The sequence below is a fragment of the Hyla sarda genome, chromosome 13 (genome assembly GCF_029499605.1).
Source record: "Hyla sarda isolate aHylSar1 chromosome 13, aHylSar1.hap1, whole genome shotgun sequence".
In the NCBI taxonomy this organism is placed as follows: Eukaryota; Metazoa; Chordata; class Amphibia; order Anura; family Hylidae; genus Hyla; species Hyla sarda.
The window spans coordinates 16,319,437-16,344,155 of record NC_079201.1 but is presented as its reverse complement, the minus strand read 5'-3'; the positions used below and the strand labels follow the sequence as shown (position 1 = coordinate 16,344,155).

Genomic DNA, 24,719 nt, shown 5'->3' with positions numbered 1-24,719 from the left:
AAACATAGAAAACTTCTTTTTTTTTTATTTTTTTTTTATTTTTTTAAACAAAGTATATTAGAAAGATTATTTATTTTACCATAAAGTGTGCAATAGCAAAACTTTAGTTTTAATGACAGTGGCCATTTAAGAAGCAGCCACCCCGAACACTTAACTCAAAGACTTCTGTTTCTGAGTACAGTCTGTATCTTCTGATCTGTACATGGGAGAAAACTAAAGCAATAGACCCGAATCCTATTTCATTCAAGGACTCTCGAAGCTTCTTGTGCAAAAGCTAAAAACAGATAATTTCTGTGCTATGCCTTATAAACCACGGAGTAAGGCTTCGGTAAAACTGGTGCCATTAATAAGTATTTGGGCCACTTTGCTGCTCTCCATATGTCTTTTCATTTTGCACAGTATCCTTCATGCATGACTTAGTCCTGACATTTTTCCAAATTCCCACATCTACAGCACTCCCCTCCGAGCAGCTGCTGCCTGCTTTCTCCCCGGCATATCCTTCATCCCATTTTTCCTGTTGTAAGACCTTTTTTTTTTTTCTTTTTTGTGCCCTGCCCCAACTTCACGTAAAAAAGTGACAGAATCAGAATATATGAACTTTATATTAGATGACCTCATTTGAAACACTGCCATGGATGCTTCCTTCGCAGGGATGGGTCAATTATGGAGCTTTATAATGCTATCTGTTATAGAATATATATATATATATATATATACATATACACACACACATACAGTAGGGATAAAAAGTTTGGGCACCCCAGGTAAAAATTTGTATTAATGTGCATAAAGAAGCCAAGGAAAGAGGGAAAAATCTCCAAAAGGCATCAAATTACAGGTTAGACATTCTTATAATATGTCAACAAAAGTTAGATTTTATTTCCATCATTTACACTTTCAAAATAACAGAAAACAAAAAAATGGTGTCTGCAAAAATTTGGGCACCCTGCAGAGTTAATATCTTGTACTGCCCCCTTTGGCAGGTATCACAGCTTGTAAACGCTTTTTGTAGCCAGCCAACAGTCTTTCAATTCTTGTTTGAGGTATCTTTGTCCATTCCTCCTTACAAAAGTCTTCCAGTTCTTTGAGATTTCTGGGCTGTCTGTCACGCACTGCTCTTTTAAGGTCTATCCATAGATTTTCAATTATGTTGAGGTCAGGAGATTGTGAAGGCCATGGCAAAACCTTCAGTTTACACCTATTGATGTAATCCCCCGTGGATTTCGAGGTGTGTTTAGGATCATTATCCATTAGTAGAAGACATTCTCTCTTTAACTTCAGCTTTTTCATAGATGGCATCAAGTTAGCATCCAAAACTTGCTGAAATTTTATTGAATCCATTTTTACGTCTGCTCGTGAGATGTTCCCTGTGCCACTGGCTGCAATACAACCCCAAAGCATGATTGATCCAACCCCATGCTTAACAGTTGGACAGAGGTTCTTTTCATTAAATTCTGTTCCCCTTCTTCTCCAAACGTATCTTTGCTCATTCCGGCCAAAAAGTTCAATTTTAACATAATCGGTTCACAGAACTTGTTTCCAAAATGCATCAGGCTTGTCTATATGTTCATTTCCAAAGTTCATTTGTGGTGAGGACATAGAAGAGGTTTTCTTCTGATGACTCTTCCATGAAGACCATATTTGTACAAGTATCTCTTTATAGTGTAATAGTGTACCACAACTCCAATGTCTGCCAGATCTTTCTGGAGGGATTGTGCAGTCAAACGTGGGTTTTGAATTGTTTTTCTCACAATCCTGTGAGCTTTTCTGTCTGATATTTTTCTTGGTCTTCCAGATCTTGCTTTAACTTCCACTGTTCCTGATGAATGCCATTTCTTAATTACCTTCCGAACAGAGGATATTGACATCTGAAAACGTTTTGCTATCTTCTTATAGCCTTCTTCAGCTTTATGAGCGTCAACTATTTTCAGTTTCAGATTTCTAGACAACTGCTTAGAAGAACCCATGGTGCTGATTGTTGGGGCAAGGTCAGATGAGTCTGGGCATTTAAAACCTTTGAGATTGACATCACCTGGTCTTCCCAGATGATGATTGAGAACAATCCATGACACTGGCAGGTCTCAGCTTTGCAAAGGGGGCAGTGCATGCTATAAATTCTGCAGGGTGTCCAAACTTTTGCAGACGCCATTTTTTTGTTTTCTGTTATTTTGAAAATCTAACTTTTGTTGACATATTATAAGAATGTCTAATCTGTAATTTGATGCCTTTTGGAGATTTTTCCATATTTCCTTGGCTTCTTTATGCACATTAATACAAATTTTTACCAGGGGTGCCCAAACTTTTGATCCCCACTGTATATATATATATATATATATATATATTTATACATACACTTGCCAGACATTAAAGCAGTTTTTCCCAACCAGGGTGCCTCCAACTGTTGCAAAACTACAACTCCCATAATGCCCTTCATGCTGGGAGTTGTAGTTTTACAACAGCTGGAGGCACTCTGGTTGGGAAAACTGCATTATAGTGTCCTCCTAAGGCTGGCCGTACACATACATATAGATAGCCGTCACCGAAACACTTGTTCAGTCAACAACTGTTCTTTCCAACCTATACACAAGCATGCTTGGCTTGACTGAGCGTGCATATGCTCTCAGAAAAAAGCCGCTGCCAGGCATTTCTGGTGGAGGCTTATCTGCTGCCCAATTCCTCATTGCTCCAACATCTTCTGTAGGGAAAGCCTCATACAAATTAAATGTTAGGGCAAAATTGGTCAGTTTGGCCGACATTTATCTATCATGGATGGCCCACCTTAAAGGAAACATGTCGCCTTTTTTGTTTTTTACTGAAAAAAAGAGAGATTCCGATACATATTTTATTTATATATTTTTTTTTTATTCTATTTTCTATGTATATGATTATATGGGCAGACACCTTGCTGCAGAGATCATTGTGCAGGAAGGGGGAGGTGGGGAGCTGTTACCATTACCTGTTGTGAATGGTGGATCCTGTGTTATCTATATATAGGTGTTACACTTGTTGATGACAAGGATAAGACTGCTGAAAAGTTTTCTTTACAGAACAGAAAGTGTCCTCTTATTGTTAGGCTTAGTGGCCGGATAGAAAATTTCAGTATTAAAAAATAATAAATAAAAAAAAAACATCAATTGATTAGGGCTGGGCGGTATGACCAAATATGTGCATCACGGTATTTTTTTAACTTACGGCGGTTCCACGGTATATAACGGTATTTTCACACACACCCCCCCCCCCAAATCATGTGACCCGCCAGCGCTGTTCTGCCCCCCCCCAATCATGTAATCAGCGTGCGGTGTTCGGCTTCCCCCCCCCCCAAATCATGTGACCCGCCAGCACTGTTCTGCTCCCCCAATTAATGATCAGCCCAGCGGGGTACTACTCACATATGTCAAGCACTGCCCTCCTCTTTGTTGGGGGCCGCCGGCAATGGAAATCACTGTACACCAGTTGTCTCAAACCTGCGGACCTCCAGTTGTTGCAAAACTACAACTCCCAGCATGCCCGGACAGCCAATGGCTGTCCGGGCATGCTGGGAGTTACAGTTTTGCAACAGCTGGAGGTCCGCAGGTTGGAGACCACTGCTGTACGCTGTATCCCTATGCCCGGGTTGCAAAACATACAGAAAATAAACTTTAACTCACCTACGTCGGCCTCACGCTGTTCCTTGCGACTGGAACGTCGGAGAGCCGTCAGCCTATCACCGTCCGCAGCGATGTCCCGCTCCGGCCAGTGATAGGCTGAGCGCACTGTCATGTAAGAAGCCGGCCAGAGCTTCTTACATGACAGTGGGCTCAGCCTATCACTGCCCGGGGCCGGACATCGCTCCGGCCGGTGATAGGCTGACGGCTCTCCGACGTTCCAGTCGCAAGGAACAGCGTGAGGCCGACGTAGGTGAGTTAAAGTTTATTTTCTTTATCTTTTGCAGCCCGGGCATAGGGATACAGCATACAGCAGTGGTCTCAAACCTGCGGACCTCCAGCTGCTGCAAAACTACAACTCCCAGGCATGCTGGGAGTTGTAGTTTTGCAACATCTGGAGGTCTGCAGGTTGGAGACCACTGGCGTACAGTATAGAGTTCCAGCGCCCGGCGGCCCGCAACAAAGAGGAGGAGGGCAGTGCTTGCGGGTGACATATGTGAGTAGTACCCCGCTGGGCTGATCATTAATTGGGGGGGGAGGGAAGGCAGAACAGCGCTGGCGGGTCACATAGGATTAGTTCCCCAATGTGGGGACAGCGCTGCGCTGGGCTGATAATACATTCCCGAGGGGGAGGGGCCCAACCAGTATTGCGGTATGGGGGAAAATTCATATCGTGCAGCCCAAAAAATTCGGTATTTGGTATGAACCGGTATACCGCTCAGCCCTACAATTGATCTCATTTTCTGAACCATCCACAGCATAAACCAGAGCCAGGATGCAGCAAATTAAAGGGGTACTCCGGCCGAATACATCTTATCCCCTATCCGAGTGTGAAGCGTGACGACCACACGACTCCGCCCCATGTGACGTTACGTCCCGACCCCTCAATGCAAGTCTATGGGATGGGGCGTGACGGCCGGGGGCAGAGTCGTGACGTCACGATACTCCGGCCTCGTGGTCGTCACGCTTCACACTCTGAGCCTCCAGCGCTGCGGAGAGCTCACAAAGGTGGGTGCGGAATGACAGATTGCAAGGGTCCCCGGCAGCGGGTTCCCCGCGAACATACATTTTATCCCCTATCCTTTTGGATAGGGGATAAGATGTATTAGGGCCGGAGTACCCCTTTAAACTATGATTTTACTCAGAAGTGTCAGGGCCCCCGAACTTCCTTTGGAAATTCCGGCCGGAAAAATTCTGGTCAGCTGCCGACAGTATCAATCCCAATTGACGGCAATGCAATACGGAATTAGAATTTTCACGACAGAATTTTCCGCCACAGAAATGCCACCATGTGCACAGAGCTGCAGAATTCCACTAAAAGCAATGGGAGTGTGTTGCAGCCAGAATTCCACTTGGAATAAATATGAGGGGTATTTCATTGGCCCTTGGGGTTGTGTCAGAGAAATCATAATTTCACAAGCCATCAGTGGGGTAACCAGTCACGGGCGGGTGGTCCCTACAGCTGCTCGTCTCTCACTATGTGCTCCTAAGGCTAAATCACACGAGAGTTTGTGTAAATTATAGTTTACGGTGTTACTGCACCTGTCCCTGTGGTTCAGGCAGCATGAAACAGCTGTCTGGTTCCCTTTGCCAGGGAGAGGGATAGGGTCAGTGAAACAATGCTTACCCTGTTTCACCCTCCACATTAAAATTTTCAGTATTGTAGCATTGCTAACTTATAAGAATACTACTCACCAGTACTTTATGCCATGTTAGTGAATGCTTTATTATGTATATTATTTAATGAAATATTAAAATCTCATTGTTTATATTTATCTATTTACCAGGAGATAAAAAGGCCCCCTCCCCCTGTGCCAAAGAAGCCAGCCCGACCCAAGCCTCCCCTCAGTCGTGACAAGGCACCCGGCCCCTCCAACAGTGACAAGCAGCGACAAGAAGCCCGTAAAAGGCTGATGGCAGCCAAGCGAGCAGCCTCCGTGCGCCAGAATTCTGCTACAGAGAGCGCGGACAGCATCGAGATCTATGTGCCAGAGGCACAGACGCGGCTCTGAGAGCGAGCGAGAGAGAGAGAACCACTGGTGTGCCAATCATGGGGTAAATGGAGGGTCTTGGCAACTATAGACTTACTGACAGACTCAAGTGGGAGACACAGGGAGAAAGGCACAAGAGCACACTAATTCTATGCGGCTATGCCTGGCAGACACGCGGTGCTGTCAGGAGGGTTCCACGGCTGGTGTGCCAGGACTTTTCAACTAATTATTCTTTAAAATTTAAGGCAATTTTTCTTGGGGAAGAGACATAAAGTGGAAGTTTTTTTTTTTTGGAAGGGGTATCCCTGTTATGCAGCCCCACTACCCCTTCTCCTTATCTGGGCCGAGGCAATAAAGCACCCCCAAAATCTCACAATTGCACAAAGACTGCACCCTGGTTTTGGACGGTCCGCCATCTTTGTTTCACCCCCCCCCCCCCTTCCTTTTGTCTGTTATAAGTAGCACCTATTGCAATAAGGAACAAACCCCACCCCCTAGCATTCCTCTCCTCTTTAAGCAGGAGCATGCGGATTTGTATGGTTCCGATTTAAACACTCGCTCCTAAAGCCCCAAAATTTGTCGTCTGTTGTTAAGTAGACCGACGGCTTGCATTGTTCTATTCAGTAGACATACACATTGCTCTGCAGCATATGTAGATGCAGTGCTCTGCTCCCCAGCCGAGGTCAGTAATGGTTAACTCTTCATAATTAACGTCAGGCTCTGCGCCGCAATGCGTTGCTGACTTCACTAGCAGAAGAGTCGATTTATTTTAATTTTAATTTTTTCGTGTGTGTGATAATTCCAAAAGTCATTTTTGACAAAAAAATTCCCATTGAAAACTGCAGTCAGCAAGCTAGGTCAGCAATGTTGATTATAAAAAACAAAGCACACTGTACTATGTAAGATCACGTCCCCCCCCCCCGTACACGAATAGTGAACCTACTTAACTGTGCTGAAGCAGAGTATCTCAATACCTTGACCGTTTGCTCTTGGCACTTTCTATCATGATGCTGAGTATCTCTATACATTGATTTTGGACATGCTGCGCTATATACTGATGCTGAGTATCTGTTCACCAATAATATGCAACCTCGTTGTATGATGTGGATTTATTTATTTTATTTTTTACACACCAATGAAAAAAAAACAAAAAAAAAAACACCTCCGTGAATAGAGATACCAAGTATCCTACACATCAACAAGTAGACATATTGTACTGTTTGGCGATGCTGAGGATCCCAATGTGAACGAGCAGGTCACGCTGTATAATGAGGCCGAGTATACTTCACCGGGGACATCATGGACTCCTTTTTTTTTTTCCCCCTTACCCACTTCTTAGATCGATGACATCACTTAAGATGGTAGGTTTCTCTTCCCCACGTGACATGGACAGGAATCAACTTCACGTTTTGCAAACGTGGACGTGGGATTTTTAGGACAAAAAAAACTAAAAAAAAAAAAAAAAAAGGTTTAAATAAAATCAGATGTTTTGGAATTTTGGAAAAAAAAAATAATCTATTCCTAGGGACGCACCCAATAAAGAGCAATAGAGCCTGATATGTGGAATCGACTGTATTCATGCTGTGCCTGAAATAAGGGATTTGTAGCAAAGCAGGTCCGTTCTATGAGGTTCTGCCAATTTATAAATGTATTTTTCACTCACTAATCCCGATACATTACACGAGGGGGTGGAGTTACTGAATACTTGCGGACTAAAGATGCCAAAAAAAATATATATATATATATATGGGTCACCTATTTTTCTTTTATTCAATGGCGGCGAGACTGTGATGTTCTGTGGACGATGCATCCCTTGAGATGTATTCACACTAAGGGCTATTTATATTTAAAGATATATGATGTATCATCAGATGGGTCACGCTGGAGAGTCAATTGTGTCCGAGTTCGTGAATATCGTGCATGTGATATATATTTTTATTAATATATAGCGTTGCTACAAATACACAGAGGTTACACTTTACACACAGTATTTCTTCCTTTATTTTTTTTGGGGGGGGGGTTAACGGAGGATAAAGAAAATCCTTAAACTGTTCTTGCAGCTTGTATTGCGCAACCATGTCTGTTGTCAGCCATTGTGAACCAGAAGTGTACCTGTCATCAACAAAAACCTTTTAGATAACTTTTTATAAACATTTTATGTATACTTGTTAACCCCTTAAGGACGCAGCCCTTTTTCACCTTAAGGACTGTGCCCTTTTTCGCAATTCTGACCGCCGTCGCTTTACGAATTAATAACGCGAAAACGCTTTTACCGAATATTCTGATTCTGAGATTTGTTTTTTTTCGGGACATATTCTACTTTTATTTTGGTGGTAAATTTTTGGCGTTACTTGCATCCTTTTTTGGTGAAAAATCCCAAAATTTCATGAAAATTGCTAAATCTGAAGGGACAGATGTTACAGAACTACAACTCCCACCATGCCTGGGCAGTCTAGGCATGCTGAGAGTTGTAGTTTGGCAACATCTGGAGGGCTACCGTTTGGGCACCACTGTAACAGTGGTCTCCAAACTGTGACCCTCCAGATGTTGCAAAACTACAACTCCCAGCATGCCCAGACAGCCTTTGGCTGTCTGGGCATGCTGGGAGTTGCAGTTTGGCCTTCCTAGTGGTTGCCACAGTAAAGATCACTTTACTTTCACTTTCAATTACCCCCCCCCCCCCCCACTTGTAGTTTCCCTACCTGAGCCAGGATCCAGCAGTCTCCAGCGAAGATCGGGGGGTCCCCAGGCATCTTCTCGTCCAGGTACCGGCCTCCATCTTCTGTCCATGTTCCCCTCAACATCCAGGGGTGGGCAGAACGGGGGGTTGCCATTGCAACCCACTGTCCTGCTCTGCCATTAGTCAGAATCAGTTCTGACCAATGGCAGGGGATAGGAGGAGATCGCAACACTGCGACCTCACTCCTAGCCCTCAGGATGATCGAGCTGTCCCTGACAGCTCCGATCATCGCTATTTTCCGGGTGATCGGGTCACCAGAGACCCGATCAGTCCTGAATAGCAGAAAATCGCATGTCTGAATTGACATGCGATTTTCTGCGATCGCCGACACGGCTAGCAGCGGGGACCAGAATTCCCACGAGCATATGCATAAGCCCCACGTCCTTAAGGACTCGGGATGCAGGGCGTATGCATACGCCTGGCGTCCTGAACAGGTTAATATACATAGGTTAAAAATGTGTATATTTTTGGGTGAAAAAAATGCTGTCCCTGCATCTATTGCCTATGTGTCTGTATGAGGAGTCCAAATACAGGAAGTGAGGGCAGGACAAGCAGGGATAAGTGCAGACTCCTGTCTTGTCAATCATCCTGATGTGTGAGCCGGGGGCATGTCATAGAGCCTCAGTCCTCAGAGCCCTGCTGGCCCTCGGTGCATGGAGCCCTGCTTGTCCACCCTCACTTCCTGTATTTGGACTCCTCATATAGACACACAGGCAATAGCTGCAGGGACAAAAATATACACATTTTTTAATCAATGTATATTACAAATATACATATAATGGTATTATCTACATTATATTAAAAGTTTTTGTTGACGAGAGGTACACTTTAAGTTACAAAAATATTGTACCAATTGCACCAAGGAATGACCAGATCAAGTTCATTCATTTAAAGGTTTTTCCATGACCTGGAAAAAAAATGTTTTCTCTCTCTCTGGAAACCGTGCCATGCTTGCCTATGGGTTGAGTCTGGTTATAGTTACATAGTTGATAAACTTGAAATAAGATAAAGGGCCGTCTATATACAGGGTGGGCCATTTCTATGGATACACCTTAATAAAATGGGAATGGTTGGTGATATTAACTTCCTGTTTGTGGCACATTACTATATGTGAGGGGGGGAACTTTTCAAGATGGGTGGTGACCATGGTGGCCATTTTGAAGTCGGCCATTTTGAATCCAACTTTTGTTTTTTCAATAGGAAGAGGGTCATGTGACACATCAAACTTATTGGGAATTTCACAGGAAAAACAATGATGTGCTTGGTTTTAACGTAACTTTATTCTTTCATGAGTTATTTTAAACTTTCTGACCACTTATAAAATGTGTTCAATGTGCTGCCCATTGGGTTGGATTGTCAATGCAACCCTCTTCTCCCACTCTTCACACTGATAGCAACACCGCAGGAGAAATGCTAGCACAGGCTTCCAGTATCCGTATACACTGCTATATACTACTATATACACCGCAGGAGAAATACTAGCACAGGCTTCCAGTATCCGTATACACTGCTATATACTACTATATACACCGCAGGAGAAATGCTAGCACAGGCTTCCAGTATCCGTATACACTGCTATATACTACTATATACACCGCAGGAGAAATGCTAGCACAGGCTTCCAGTGTCCATAGTTTCAGGTGCTGCAGAATGGGCAAAACAAAAATGTGAACAGGACCCTCAGTTTACGCAGAAGATTTTGTTCAGTGATGAGGAAACTTTTATGTGAATGGTGAAGTTAACAAACAAAACCACCGCTATTGGTCTGACACTAACCCACATTGGATAGATCCCTCCAAGACTGTTGGAACACAAAAATTGATGGTATGGTGTGGTATATGAGGTACAAAGATAGTGGGGCCATTATTCATCAATGGAAACCTCAAGGCCACTGGATATGTGAAATTGCTACATGATGATGTGTTTCCCTCTTTATGCACTGAAGCTGCACGTTCCCTGAGTTTTTCCAGCAAGATGGTGACCACCACATTATGGGTGTCAGGTCCGAGCATTCCTAGATGAACAGTTTCCTGGAAAGTGGATTGGTCGTCGTGGGCCAGTTGAATGGCCCCCAAGGTCTCCCGATCTGACCCCCTTAGACTTTTATCTTTGGGGTCATCTGAAGGCAATTGTCTATGCTGTGAAGATACGAGATGTGCAGCACCTGAAACTATGGATACTGGAAGCCTGTGCTAGCATTTCTCCTGCGGTGTATATAGTAGTATATAGCAGTGTATACGGATACTGGAAGCCTGTGCTAGCTTTTCTCCTGCGGTGTATATAGTAGTATATAGCAGTGTATACAGATACTGGAAGCCTGTGCTAGCATTTCTCCTGTGGTGTATATAGTAGTATATAGCAGTGTATACAGATACTGGAAGCCTGTGCTAGCATTTCTCCTGCGGTGTATATAGTAGTATATAGCAGTGTATACGGATACTGGAAGCCTGTGCTAGTATTTCTCCTGCGGTGTATATAGTAGTATATAGCAGTGTATACGGATACTGGAAGCCTGTGCTAGCATTTCTCCTGTGGTGTATATAGTAGTATATAGCAGTGTATACGGATACTGGAAGCCTGTGCTAGTATTTCTCCTGCGGTGTATATAGTAGTATATAGCAGTGTATACGGATACTGGAAGCCTGTGCTAGTATTTCTCCTGCGGTGTATATAGTAGTATATAGCAGTGTATACGGATACTGGAAGCCTGTGCTAGCATTTCTCCTGCGGTGTATATAGTAGTATATAGCAGTGTATACAGATACTGGAAGCCTGTGCTAGTATTTCTCCTGCGGTGTATATAGTAGTATATAGCAGTGTATACGGATACTGGAAGCCTGTGCTAGTATTTCTCCTGCGGTGTATATAGTAGTATATAGCAGTGTATACGGATACTGGAAGCCTGTGCTAGCATTTCTCCTGCGGTGTTGCCATCAGTGTGTGAAGAGTGGGAGAAGAGGGTTGCATTGACAATCCAACACAATGGGCAGCACATTCAACACATTTTATAAGTGGTCAGAAACTTGTAAATAACTCATGAAAGAATAAAGTTACGTTAAAACCAAGCATATCCTTCTTTTTCTTGTGAAATTCCCAATAAGTTTGATGTGTTACATGACCCTCTTCCTATTGAAAAAAACAAAAGTTGGATTCAAAATGGCCGCCGTGGTCACCACCCATCTTGAAAAGTTCCCCCCCTCACATATACTAATGTGCCACAAACAGGACGTTAATATCACCAACCATTCCCATTTTATTAAGGTGTATCCATAGAAATGTCCCACCCTGTTTTACTCTACTGTGTTGACGCAGACACCATTTACCCCATACTAGGGGACACGGGGGGGAATTAATCACTGGTTTTACCCTGGTTTTGTGGTGTACATTTGTCGCACAGTTTGTCTCAGATGTTAAGAGACTTTTCATTGCGATTTTTTTGCTTTAGAAGGTTTTTCCAAAACATCATACCAAGTGGTGATTTCAGTTGATCTCATGCAGTGGTCAGGAATGTATGATGTGCAACTTTGTCGCATCTTTTGTCACAACTGCGCTAACTTAGGCGCAAATCTACACCAGCCCTGACTAGGCTTACAAAACTGAGTGCAAACAGCATTATTAAAAAGATGCACAAAAGTCACAGAGGGATCAGCATACAAAGCGGAGTTCTGAAGTAAGAAATGTGATCAGCACCAGATTTATCACCGTTTCCGCCACACACATTAATAAAATTAATGTGTAATTAATAGATCCCATTAATTTTAATGGGGGATTTTTCATCTGCGCCATATCCTCAGTTGTCATCAGTACCGCTTAATTTTCATTATTTTAACGGAAAAAATACCTGGCATTCTAACGTATGTTAGTAACTCAACATTGAAGTCTACAGTGACTGAAGTAACCTCCATTAGTCTCCGTTATTTTTACCTCCGTTATTGCCAGTGAGCAGAAAAAAAGCCGGCTCCAGCGTTCGGAACTGTGTTTTCCGAACGCTGAGCAGCGGAGTACCCCTTTAATCCCTCTAGTATTTATCAGCTGCTGTATTCTCCAGAGGAAGTGTTTTTGTTATCAGTCTGACCACAGTGCTCTCTGCTGACATCTCTGTCCATGTCAGGAACTGTCCAGAGAGGTTTGTTATGGGGATTTTGACAGTTCCTGATACAGACAGAGGTGTCAGCAGAGAGCACTGTGGGCAGACGGAAAAAGAACAACTCAACTTCCTGTGTAGTATGCAGCAGCTAATAAGTACTGGAAGGTTTAAGAATTTTTAATAGAAGTAATTTACAAATCTGCATATCTTTCTGGAACCAGTTGATTTGAAGGGGAAAAAAAAAACCTTCATTCTGATTCTAAACAAACCCTTTAAAGCGTAACTCCGATAATGTTTTTGCAGCAGAATACGTGATTAAATCTCCAGGCAAATTTGTAGCATGAGACTTTCCCAAAAGCGACCAGGATACGTATTTGCTGTAAGTCCCATAGACCAAGATCCTGATTGCTGTAGTCGCTATACTGCCCTTTGACCATCATTTGGAGTAACTCTTTCAGTGCCCATTCACACTGCGGAAGCTTCCGCTCTGAAATTTCAATGCAGCAGCCTTCAACTGTTTAGCAAAAAGCTGAATTTCCGCAGCGGAAAATGCTGCCATGTATATTCAAATTCCGAACAGGAATTCAGGACTCAGGTAATTGCTTATTCAAAGTTAAAGGGGTACTCCGGAGGGGAAAACATTTTCAAATCAACTTGTGCCAGAAAGTTCAAAAGATTTGAAAATTACTTTTATTTAAAAAATCTTAAAGGGGTACTCTGGTGGAAAACTTTTTTTATTTTTATTTATTTTTTACTTTTATTTCTTTTTTTTTTTAATAATAAAAATTTACAAAACTACAGTGTACAATTCAGATATAATAACAGCACCAGTCAAAAAAAAAAGAAAAAAAAAAAAAAAGGCCATATAGCCATACTTATACATGTTTACATCTGAAAAGTATACCCAATCATTATTTACACCCCACCCCCACCCCACCTTCTGGCACAGAGAGAAGGAAAGAGGAAAAAAAAATAAAAAATTTTTTTTTAAATGAACTGGTGCCAGAAAGTTAAACAGATTTGTAAATGACTTCTATTAAAAAATCTTTATCCTTCCAGTACTGATTAGCAGCTGTATGCTACAGAGGAAATTTTTTGCTTTTTGAATTTCTTTTTTTTTTTTTGTCTTGTCCACAGTGCTCTCTGCTGACACCTCTGTCCGTGTCAGGAACTGTCCAGAGCAGCATAGGTTTGCTATGGGGATTTTCTCCTGCTCTGGAGAGTTACTGATACGGGCATCAGGTGTCAGCAGAGAGCACTGTGGACAAGACAAAAAAGAAACTCAAAAAGAAAAGAATTTCCTCTGTAGCATACAGCTGCTAAAAAGTACTGGAAGGATTAAGATTTTTTTAATAGAAGTAATTTACAAATCTGTTTAACTTTCTGGCACCAGTTGATTTAAAAATAAAAAAGTTTTCCACCAGAGTACCCCTGGTATCACAGGGCAATTCAACCCTACCCTATATGTCTTCATGTGACAATTGTTTTAAAGGGGTACTCCGATGGAAAACTTTTTTTTTTCTTCATATAAGCTGGCTCCAGAAAGTTAAACAGATTTGTAAATGACTTTTATATAAAAAATCTTAATTCTTCCAGTACTTATCAGCTGCTGTCTGCTCCAGAGGAAGTTGTGTAGTTCTTTCCAGTCTGACCACAGTGCTCTCTGCTGACACCTCTGTCCGTGTCAGGAGCTGACCAGGGCAATTGCAAAAACCTCTCCTGTTCCGGACAGTTCCTGACCCGGACAGAGGTGGCAGCAGAGAGTACCGGAGTATCCCTTTTAAGCCATGTAAGTATTTGGGTATACTGTTACATTACTAGAAGAGAAGAGCCACTGCCATTCCCCTGCTGTAGAAAGTGGTGTAAAACCTGCAAGAGTTTTTAAAGGAAAAAAAAAATACAAAACACTTTCATTTCCATTCCAAGTCTATTTTGGGGGGCAAGTACAGCGGACCCTCTTTTGTTTCCTATCTGAAATAACCCCTGAGGAGGAGTCTCTCATTTGGCCCCCTACAGGCTATTGTAACATACTGCACCTCAATAGAATTTCTGTCAATTATTATTGTCTTGTCATTGAATAGTGCAGTGTTTTCCAACCAGTGCGCCTCCAGCTGTTGCAAAACCACAACTCCCAGCATGTCCGGACAGCCTTCGGCTGTCCGGGCATGCTGGTAGTTGTGGTTTTGCAACAGCTGAAGGCGCACTGGTTGGAAAACATTGGAATAGTCATTGCTTAGAGATAATTTCAGAATCCATAAGGATCTAATTATTTAAAAATTAACTTTTTTAGGCATTGTTTAGGAGATGTCGTTACTATTTAACAAAACTAAAGGGATTGTAAACCCATGCTACACAATAAATACTTTTTTTTATTTCACGTGACTTGTATTACCTACTCAAACGTACTGCTAGGACTTGGTTGAAAGCATGGTTAGTCACTAAGGGGCGGTTAAAAATGGACATATTTAGCCTTTTTTGCCGAATCTGGAATGCAGAATTTCTGCAGCGGAAATTCCGCCATGTGAATGGGACAGCGAAAAATTCCATTCGTGTAGCGGTATTGCCGAGCTGAATTTTTCCTCCGTATTCCGCATGGATATTTTGCCGTGTGAACATACCCTAATAGGAAATGTGTAGGCAAATGGCTTCTTGCAGGAAAGGGCCATATGAATGATCACATGGCTCTCTGCATGTTTATTTTTTTTTAATTAAAGAAAAAAAAATTCTTATTCAAAATACAAAAAAACAAAAACAAATCATCACATCCAACTTTGTCAATAGAAGAAAACCCCTTACCTCCCCACCCCAGTCCTACATACCGTGTGGTTCTTGAGCATTGTGTAGGCTCTGTAAATAAGCGCTGATCTACAAGCTCGGCGCCTATTTACGGCGAGCATACGGCGGTCTAATAGGGCCCAAAGGTATGAGTATCTATATACAAAAATGTATACTGTAATACAGTGGTCCCTCAAGTTACAATATGAATTTGTTTCAGGACGACCATTGTATGTTGAGACCATAACTCTATGGAAACCTGGTAATTGGTTCTGAAGCGCCAAAATGTCATCCAAAAATAGGAAAAAGTGAGGATTAAAGAAAAATAAGTAGATAACTGATATGGATAAAACATATCCTTACATATAAAAGTAAGAAAAATCTGCTGGGAGCTGTAATCACTGTATATGTAGAGGACAGGAGCTTCTTCAGGGTCCTGTACAGTACACAGTGTCCTAAAAAAGTAATGGAGCCGCCCTCACCTGGTGTCCAAAGGAGCAGCTAACCCTGGTAAAGGTTAAGAGTACAGAACAGGTAATACCTCCCTGTACTGTAGGGGGCGCTACCAGACACCAGTCAGGGCATTCACTTCAGTAATACTGGTAAAGAGTAGTACAGAACATGTAATACCTCCCTGTACTGTAGGGGGCGCTACCAGACACCAGTCAGTGCATGCACTTCAGTAATACAGGTAAAGAGTAGTACAGAACATGTAATACCTCCCTGTATTGTAGGGGGCGCTACCAGACACCAGTCATTGCATACACTTCAGTAATACAGGTAAAGAGTACAGGACATGTAATACCTCCCTGTACTGTAGGGGGCGCTACCAGACACCAGTCAGTGCATACACTTCAGTAATACAGGTAAAGAGTACAGAACATGTAATACCTCCCTGTACTGTAGGGGGCGCTACCAGACACCAGTCAGTACATGCACTTCAGTAATACAGGTAAAGAGTAGTACAGAACATGTAATACCTCCCTGTACTGTAGGGGGCGCTACCAGATACCAGTCAGTGCATACACCAGTAATACAGGGGTTTTACCAGTGAATGCCCATTCAGATTGGTCAGATCTTCCGGCCATCAACATTTTTTGTAGATCTGGACTGTCTGTAGTATTGGATGATGAGTCTGGTTTCAACTTGCAAGGTCCAGAAAAGACCATTGTGTGTTCAGAATATTGAATGTTGAGGCCGCTGTATGCCCACTGGGCACTGTTGTATGTGAAAAGTGCGTCGGACAAAGTGGAGAGCAGTTGCAAAGAGTGCAAATCTTCGACCATTCATTTCAATTAGCCATGTAATGCCCTTTTTCTACTGGGGTGGCGCTGCAACATATGCTCTAAAAGCTTGCGCATCTAGTTGCCAAATAAAGATATAATTCCTAGTATACTTGGCCTTTTTTTTTTTTTTTTTGCCACGTAGGTATCACATGGAAGCATGCCACGATTTTTGTTTTGTTTTACATGACCAAATCTATCACGTGGCATATCGTGGAGGCCGTCTCTGGCTTCACATATAGACATTATAAGGCTGTACAAGGATACTGGGTTGTAACATGGACTTAAAAGGACTCTGTGATATACGTAGTATATATATATATATATATATATATATATATATATATATATATACACACACACTATCTTTGACCATAACAGCACAGTTTCTCAACATAAAATGCCGAATGCCCCGTACTGGTCATCTCAGATAAACATTGTTGGCCATGAGTACAATGTTACCGGTTGGTGCTTGAAATCAGGGATAAAATCCAAATATAGGACGATACCTCCAATTTTTCTTTGCAGTTAATAATTTATTTCCCCCCCTATATCTTCACTGTGTGCTTTGAAAAAGGTTTGAAAATTGTTAAACAATGTAACCTGGCTTGGGGGGGTAGGGGTGGTGAGAAATTAGGGAAAAAAAATTATTATAATAAAAATTAAATGAAAACAATAACTGTGTGGTATTAAAAGTAGACTTGGTACCAATACATAGCAGATGGAAACCATTACCAATTAAAGGTTTATTAACATATTTTTGGGGGTACGTCGATAGTCTACCACGCGTTTTGAGTCCTGTGACAAGACATAATCACTACTAAACTACATATAGGCTATAAAAGAAAAATGCTGATTCTTTTTTTTTTTTTCTTTTTGTTTTGCAAACACAGCACCACCGCCTGTCCACATGTTGTGTCTGGTATTGCAGCCCAGCTCCATTGAAGTAAATGGGACTGAGTTGAAGTACTACACACAACCTGTGGACAGGTTGCAAAACTACAACTTCCAGAATCCCCGGACAGCCTTTGGATGTCCAGGGATTCTGGAAGTTGTAGTTTTGCAACAACTGGAGGCACCCTGGTTGGTAAATACTGATATAAAATATGTTCACATACCATTTTTTAGCCTTATTTGGGTCATCAGACCCGCAGTCAGGCTGCAGTGTGTGGCCTTAAAGGGGTACTCCGCCCCTGGCATCTTATCCCCTATCCAAAGGATAGGGGATAAGATGTTAGATCGCCGCGGTCCCGCTGCTGGGGACCCCAGGGATCGCCACTGCTGGGGACCCCGCCATCATTACTACATAGAGAGAGTTCGCTTTGTGCGTAATGACGGGCGATACAGGGGCCGGAGCAGCGTGACGTCATAAGATGTCTAGGGGCGGAGTACCCCTTTAAGGCTGGAATTCCACTGAGGTATTTTTTGCAAAAACGCCGTAAAAGACGCCAATTTTCCCACACGGCGTTTTTTCACTGAAAAAACGCCGTGTGGGAAAATTGGCGTCTTTTACGGCGTCCAGATGTTAGCTGCAAGTCAATAGTAAACTGCAAAATGCCAGATTCACTTGGTGTTTTTCAGTTTGGCGTTTTTTTCTTATCCTTTTGGCGTTTTTCAGCAATTTCGGGCTCAGAGGCTGGATTTTCAAAATGCCCGACAAAACCTAGTTTGGCGTTTTTGCTCTGAAATTGTGCCGTTTTCCTCCCATAGGAGTCTATGGGAGAGCAAAAACACCAAGAAAAACGCCATGTTTGTTTTAAATTTTGCGTTTTTGCAGGCGGTTTTTATTCTTTTTTGGACTTTAGCGATCCAAAAAAGTGATGGAGATACCTTTTTTATTAAAATTTCGTAGGGTACCATTAAACAAATAATAATAAAAAAAGATACAGTAGTGATGGAAAAAATTGTATCTAATGAAATTTTTTTTTTTTTTTTTTTATTACAAAATGTTTATTAATTTTTAAACAGGGATCAATTTATGTGAGCGGGTAAAGCACTAAAAATGTAGCCGACAATAATAAAAATGTAGTGTGTGTTTTTCACTTTTTTGTTTCCATGATGGGAGTAGTAGTACCTGTACTAATTGACAGATCGCCCGTTGCGATCCTCCTGTATAATGTATAGATGAGGTGGCCGCTCTTCTATGGTCCCCTGCACTGACGTATATATATATATATACACATATTCATATTTCCTGCAGAGAGCTGTGATTGGTCAGATGGTTCCAGCCAATCACAGCTCTCTGTGGGAAATAGGAATATGTATATATACATCAGTGCAGGGGACCATAGAAGAGCGCCGGCCGCATCCATACATTATACAGGAGGATCACAGCGGGTGTCAGTACTGATACCCGCAGTGATCTTTCCTTAACTACAAGTACTACTACTCCCAACATGGAGCACACTCTGCTCCATGCTTGGAGCTGTAGTACCTGCATTAATAGACAGATCGCATCATGTGTCAGAAATTACACTTGCTGCGATCTGTCTATTAATGCACGTACTACAGCTTCCAGTATAGAGCAGAGTGTGCTCCATGTTGGGAGTAGTAGTACCTGCAGTTAAGAACAGATCACAGCGCGTATCACTACTGACATCCACTGCAATCGTCCTGTCTATAGCAGAGATGCAGAGCGGCTGTATAAATCGCTCGCATCCATGCTCTGTACTCCGGCCACTCACTCATTCATATTTTCCTCAGAGCTGTGATTGGCTGCAACCATCCGGCCAATCACAGCTCTGGGCGGAAAATATGAACGGCCAGTGATGTGAATAGAACATCAATCATCATACAGAGCAGAGGTGCGAGCGCTGTATAGAGCCGCATCTCTGCTATATTATGGACGATCGCATCGGGTGTCAGGACTGACACCCGGGGTCGATATGTCTATAGTACAGGTACTACTACTCCCATCATGGAACAGTGTGTTCCATGCTGGGAGTAGAAGTACTACATAAAGAATGTGGAAAAAAAGAGAACAAAAAGATAAACACACACACTTTATAAAAAAAATTATAAAAATGTTGTTATAAAAAATCAACATTTAGTTAAATACATTTTTACATCCCTACTGCATACTTTGGCGTTTTTCTTTTACAAAAAAATAAAAATTTAAAAAATAAAGGGGCCAAAAAAGGCAAATTCCACACAAAGGTAAAAAGGCCAGAAAAAACGCAGGGAAAAACTGTGGCAGTTTTTCTGGCGTTTTTTCGGGCATTTTTAAGCCAAAAAAATCGCAGGGCAAAAATCTCTGTGGAATTCTATGTCACTTCCATTAACCTGTAGGCAGAGACCTAGACTTTTTGAGACCTTTGGTGAAACTCTGTCATAAGGCCCCTCCCCGACAGCCTGCGAACGTAAGAGAATGGCGGTGTATACAGAGTATTTTTTTCATAGGTTGGGGAAGATTTATCGAAACCTGTCCAGAGGAAAAGCTGCTGAGTTGCCCATAGCAACCAATCAGATGGCTTCTTTCATTTTTCAGAGGCCTTTTCAAAAATAAAAGCGCTCTGATTGGTTGCTATGGGCAACTCAGCAACTTTCCCTCTGGACAGGTTTTGATGACTCTCCCCCAAAATAATGCCTCCACACCAGGTCGACAAATTACTTCCTTCATACTATTATATAAAAACCACTATACACAGACTAATACACTGCTCAAAAAATAAAGGGAACACTAAGATAACACGTCCTAGATCTGAATGAATGAACTAATCGTATGAAATACTTTCGTCTTTACATAGTTGAATGCGCTGACAAAATTACACAAAAATTATCAATGGAAATCAAATGTATGAACCCATGGAGGCCTGGATATGGAGTCACACTCAAAATCATAGAGGAAAACCCCACTACAGGCTGATCCAACTTTATGTAATGTCCTTAATACAAGTCACAATGAGGCTCAGTAGTGTATGTGGCCTCCACGTGCCCGTATGACCTCCCTACAATGCCTGGGCATGATCCTGATGAGGTGGGGGATGGTCTCCTGAGGGATGTCCTCCCAGACCTGGACTAAAGCATCCGCCAACTCCTGGACAGTCTGTGGTGGATGGAGCGAGACGTCCCAGATGTGCTCAATCGGATTTAGGTTTGGGGAACGGGCGGGCCAGTCCATAGCATCAATGTCTTCCTCTTGTAGGAACTGCTGACACACTCCAGCCACATGAGGTCTAGCATTGTCTTGTATTAGGAGGAACCCAGGGCCAACCGCACCAGCATATGGTCTCACAAGGGGTCTGAGGGTCTCATCTCGGTACCTAATGGCAGTCAGGCTACCTCTGGCAAGCACATGAAGGGCTGTGCGGCCCCCCAAAGAAATGCCACCTCACACCATTACTGACCGACCGCCAAACCGGTCATGCTGGAGGATGATACAGGCAGCAGAACGTTCTCCACAGCGCCTCACGTCTGTCACATGTGCTCAGTGTGAACCTGCTTTCATCTGTGAAGAGCACAGGGCACCAGTGGCGATTTTGCCAATCTTGGTTTTCTCTGGCAAATGCCAAACGTCCAGCACTGTGTTGGGCTGTAAGCACAACCCCCACCTGTGGACGTTGGGCCCTCATACCACCCTCATGAAGTCTGTTTCTGACCGTTTGAGTGGACACATGCATATTTGTGGCCTGCTGGAGGTCATTTTGCAGGGCTCTGGCAGTGCTCCTCCTGTTCCTCCTTGCACAAAGGCGGAGGTAGCGGTCCTGGTGCTGGGTTGTTGCCCTCCTACAGCCTCCTCCACGTCTCCTAATGTACTGGCCTGTCTCCTGGTAGCGCCTCCATGCTCTGGACACTACGCTGACAGACACAGCAAACCTTCTTGCCACAGCTCGCATTGATGTGCCATCCTGGATGAGCTGCACTACCTGAGCCACTTGTGTGGATTGTAGACTCCGTCTCATGCTACCACTAGAGTGAAAACACCCGCCAGCATTAAAAAGTGACCAAAACATCAGCCAGGAAGCATAGGAACTGAGAAGTGGTCTGTGGTCACCACCTGCAGAACCGCTCCTTTATTGGGGGTGTCTTGCTAATTTCTTATAATTTCCACCTGTTGTCTGTTCCATTTGCACAACAGCATGTGAAATTGATTGTCAATCAGTGTTGCTTCCTGAGTGGACAGTGGGATTTCACAGAAGTGTCATTGACTTGGAGTTACATTGTGTTGTTTAAGTGTTCCCTTTATTTTTTTGAGAAGTGTGTATCAACCACTATACCAGGGATAAATAATTGACCCACACCATGACTACTACCATTACCTTCATATAGTGACGGGATAATACCACCATACTGATACTGAATAACACCACAATACACAGACCAGTATCACCAATAACCCCCCTATACACAGACCAATATCACCAAGAACACCACAATACACAGACCAGTATCACCAGCAACACCACAATACATGGGACAAATAATTGTACTACTCCATGACTACACATTACTCCCACATAGTAACAGGATAATACTACCGTACTGATACTGAATAAACCACTGTACACAGATATCGGCTCTGCACAGGCTCTGCAGGCCATATTAGTGACTACATACAGTAACATCACGTGATGTCTTCTCTAATTGGGGTTGTTCACTTTACCTTTTCTTCTCCATCCGGCCCAGACCGTCATGATGATTTCTTCCAACCACAACTCGTCTCCACAGAACCTGCCAGACAAACATTTTAGACTCTGCACTTTTCCAGCACTTATAGTAATAACAATTAAAGGGGTATTCCAGGAAAAAAACTTTTTTTTTATATATCAACTGGTTCCAGAAAGTTAAGCAGATTTGTAAATGACTTCTATTAAAAAATCTTAATCCTTTCAGTACTTATGAGCTTCTGAAGTTAAGGTTGTTCTTTTCTGTCTAAGTGCTCTCTGATGACACGTGTCTCGGGAACCTCCCAGTTTAGAAGAGGTTTGCTATGGGAATTTGCTTCTAAACTGGGCGTTTCCCGAGACAGGTGTCATCAGAGAGCACTTAGACAGAAAAGAACAACCTAAACTTCAGAAGCTCATAAGTACTGAAAGGATTAAGATTTTTTAATAGAAGTAATTTACAAATCTGTTTAACTTTCTGGAGCCAGTTGATATATATAAAAAAAAGTTTTTTCCTGGATAACCCCTTTAAAGTATGCCAATGTATTATGCACACATGCTTATTTTCAGTAAAGCTGCATTCACACACACTAGATCCTCTGCGGATTTTACAAGGCAATCGCTTTATTCACATGCCAATAAAAATACATAAGAATTGCCTTGTAAATGCTGCAAATCCACACAAAAATCCACACGTTTTGATGAGAATTTTCTGTTGTGGATTTTGGTGTGGAAACATTGCAAATGTGCATATAATATCCACCATGTGTGAACAGACGAATAGCAGCAAAGTGCATGCCCCCTTGTGACGCCATGCCCCCTCCATTCAAGTCTATGGGAGGGGGCGTGACGGACGTCACGCCCCCTCCCATAGACATGAATGGAGGGGGCATGGCGTCACGAGGGGGCATGGTCGTGACGTCATGTCTCGTTGGCAGCACCTAGCACAGAATGCCGGGGGCTACACCGAGATCGCGGGGACCCCTGCCATCATACATCTTATCCCTATCTTTTGGATAGGGGATAAGATGTATAAGGCTGGAATACCCCTTTAAATCCACAGGATGTTAGTTTTCTTGCTGGATACACTTGTGGATTTATTGCAGAATTTTCGTATTGACTTAAATTGGAAAATCAAAATGTGCAATAAATCTGCAGGGTTGTGGATCTTGCTGTGGATCTGCAGCAGTGTCCAAAATTGGGATTTTTAAAACACGCTGCGGGAGATTTAGCAAAACCTGTGTAGAGGAAGAGCGGTGCAGTTGCCCATAGCAACCAATCAGCTTTCTACTTTCATTTTTCACAGGTCTCTTTAAAAATGAAAGCAGCAATCCGATAGGTTGCTATGGGCAACTGCACCGCTCTTCCTCTACACAGGTTTTCAATAATCAACTTATTAAAACTTTAGGCCCCCTTTAAACCGTCCCTCCAATGAAAATGTGACAAATAACTATCATACAGCACTGGGCATAATAGTCGTTGTTTTTAAATTGATGTGTATTTAAAATTCGATGTCTAAACTGTGAAACAAGGCGCCGTTCTCCCCGCCACATATCCCCATTCATATAGTAGGACCCTCCAGATACGTCCCCATTGCAGTAGTCTGCGGTGCGATACCCAGCGTAAAACTATTCTAAGGCGCTGATTCTTGGGCTGAGATGGCTGCTATACAGACTAAATGGGAAGCTCCATCCCATAATGAAGGCGGAACATTCTGGCGTTTAGGTGGCGATTTTTAAATACATGTCAATTTGAAAAGTGCTGAATAATAGTCATTTCTCAGAAAGTTTACTACGTCATTAGAGGTTCGCTATACACATTATATATACATATATATATACCGTATACATGGACACATATACACAATAGGAAGACATACAGATCACACACATATACAGTATATATATATCACACTTATACATATAGTACAGTACACATACATATCACACACATATACAGTATATATATATATCACACATACATATAGTACAAGACACATACATATCACACACATATACAGTATATATATCACACATATAGTACAGTACACATACATATCACACACATATACAGTATATATATCACACTCATATAGTACAGTACACATACATATCACACATATATACAGTATATATATCACACTCATATAGTACAGTATATATATCACACACATATATACAGTATATATATCACACATATAGTATAGTACACATACATATCACACACATATACAGTATATATATCACACTCATATAGTACAGTATATATATCACACACATATACAGTATATATATCACACTCATATAGTACAGTACACATACATATCACACACATATACAGTATATATATCACACATATAGTACAGTACACATACATATCACACACATATACAGTATATATATCACACTCATATAGTACAGTACACATACATATCACACACATATACAGTATATATATCACACTCATATAGTACAGTATATATATCACACACATATATACAGTATATATATCACACATATAGTATAGTACACATACATATCACACACATATACAGTATATATATCACACTCATATAGTACAGTATATATATCACACA

The 24,719-nt window shown here is 42.2% G+C and overlaps 1 protein-coding gene and 2 long non-coding RNA genes across 6 annotated transcripts in view; 2 read left to right on the top strand and 1 right to left on the bottom strand.

The window, feature by feature from the left end:
- DLGAP4 (DLG associated protein 4) overlaps nt 1-6,737 on the top strand; it is a 201,823-nt gene extending 195,086 nt beyond the window's left edge. For all 3 annotated transcript variants that reach the window (XM_056549957.1, XM_056549958.1, XM_056549959.1), the window contains one exon: nt 5,432-6,737. In XM_056549957.1, coding sequence (XP_056405932.1) covers nt 5,432-5,656 — 225 coding nt within the window. In that variant the 3' untranslated portion in view covers nt 5,657-6,737. The remainder of the gene's footprint in view (nt 1-5,431) is intronic.
- The window catches only part of LOC130297461 (uncharacterized), a 188,646-nt gene that overhangs the window by 158,420 nt on the left and 5,507 nt on the right, over nt 1-24,719 (bottom strand). For both annotated transcript variants that reach the window (XR_008849529.1, XR_008849530.1), the window contains exon 2: nt 22,123-22,190. This is a non-coding gene — a long non-coding RNA (uncharacterized LOC130297461). The remainder of the gene's footprint in view (nt 1-22,122; nt 22,191-24,719) is intronic.
- Nucleotides 13,791-16,883, top strand: LOC130297463 (uncharacterized). Its single transcript, XR_008849532.1, has 2 exons — nt 13,791-14,542; nt 14,661-16,883. It is a non-coding gene; the product is annotated as an uncharacterized LOC130297463 (long non-coding RNA).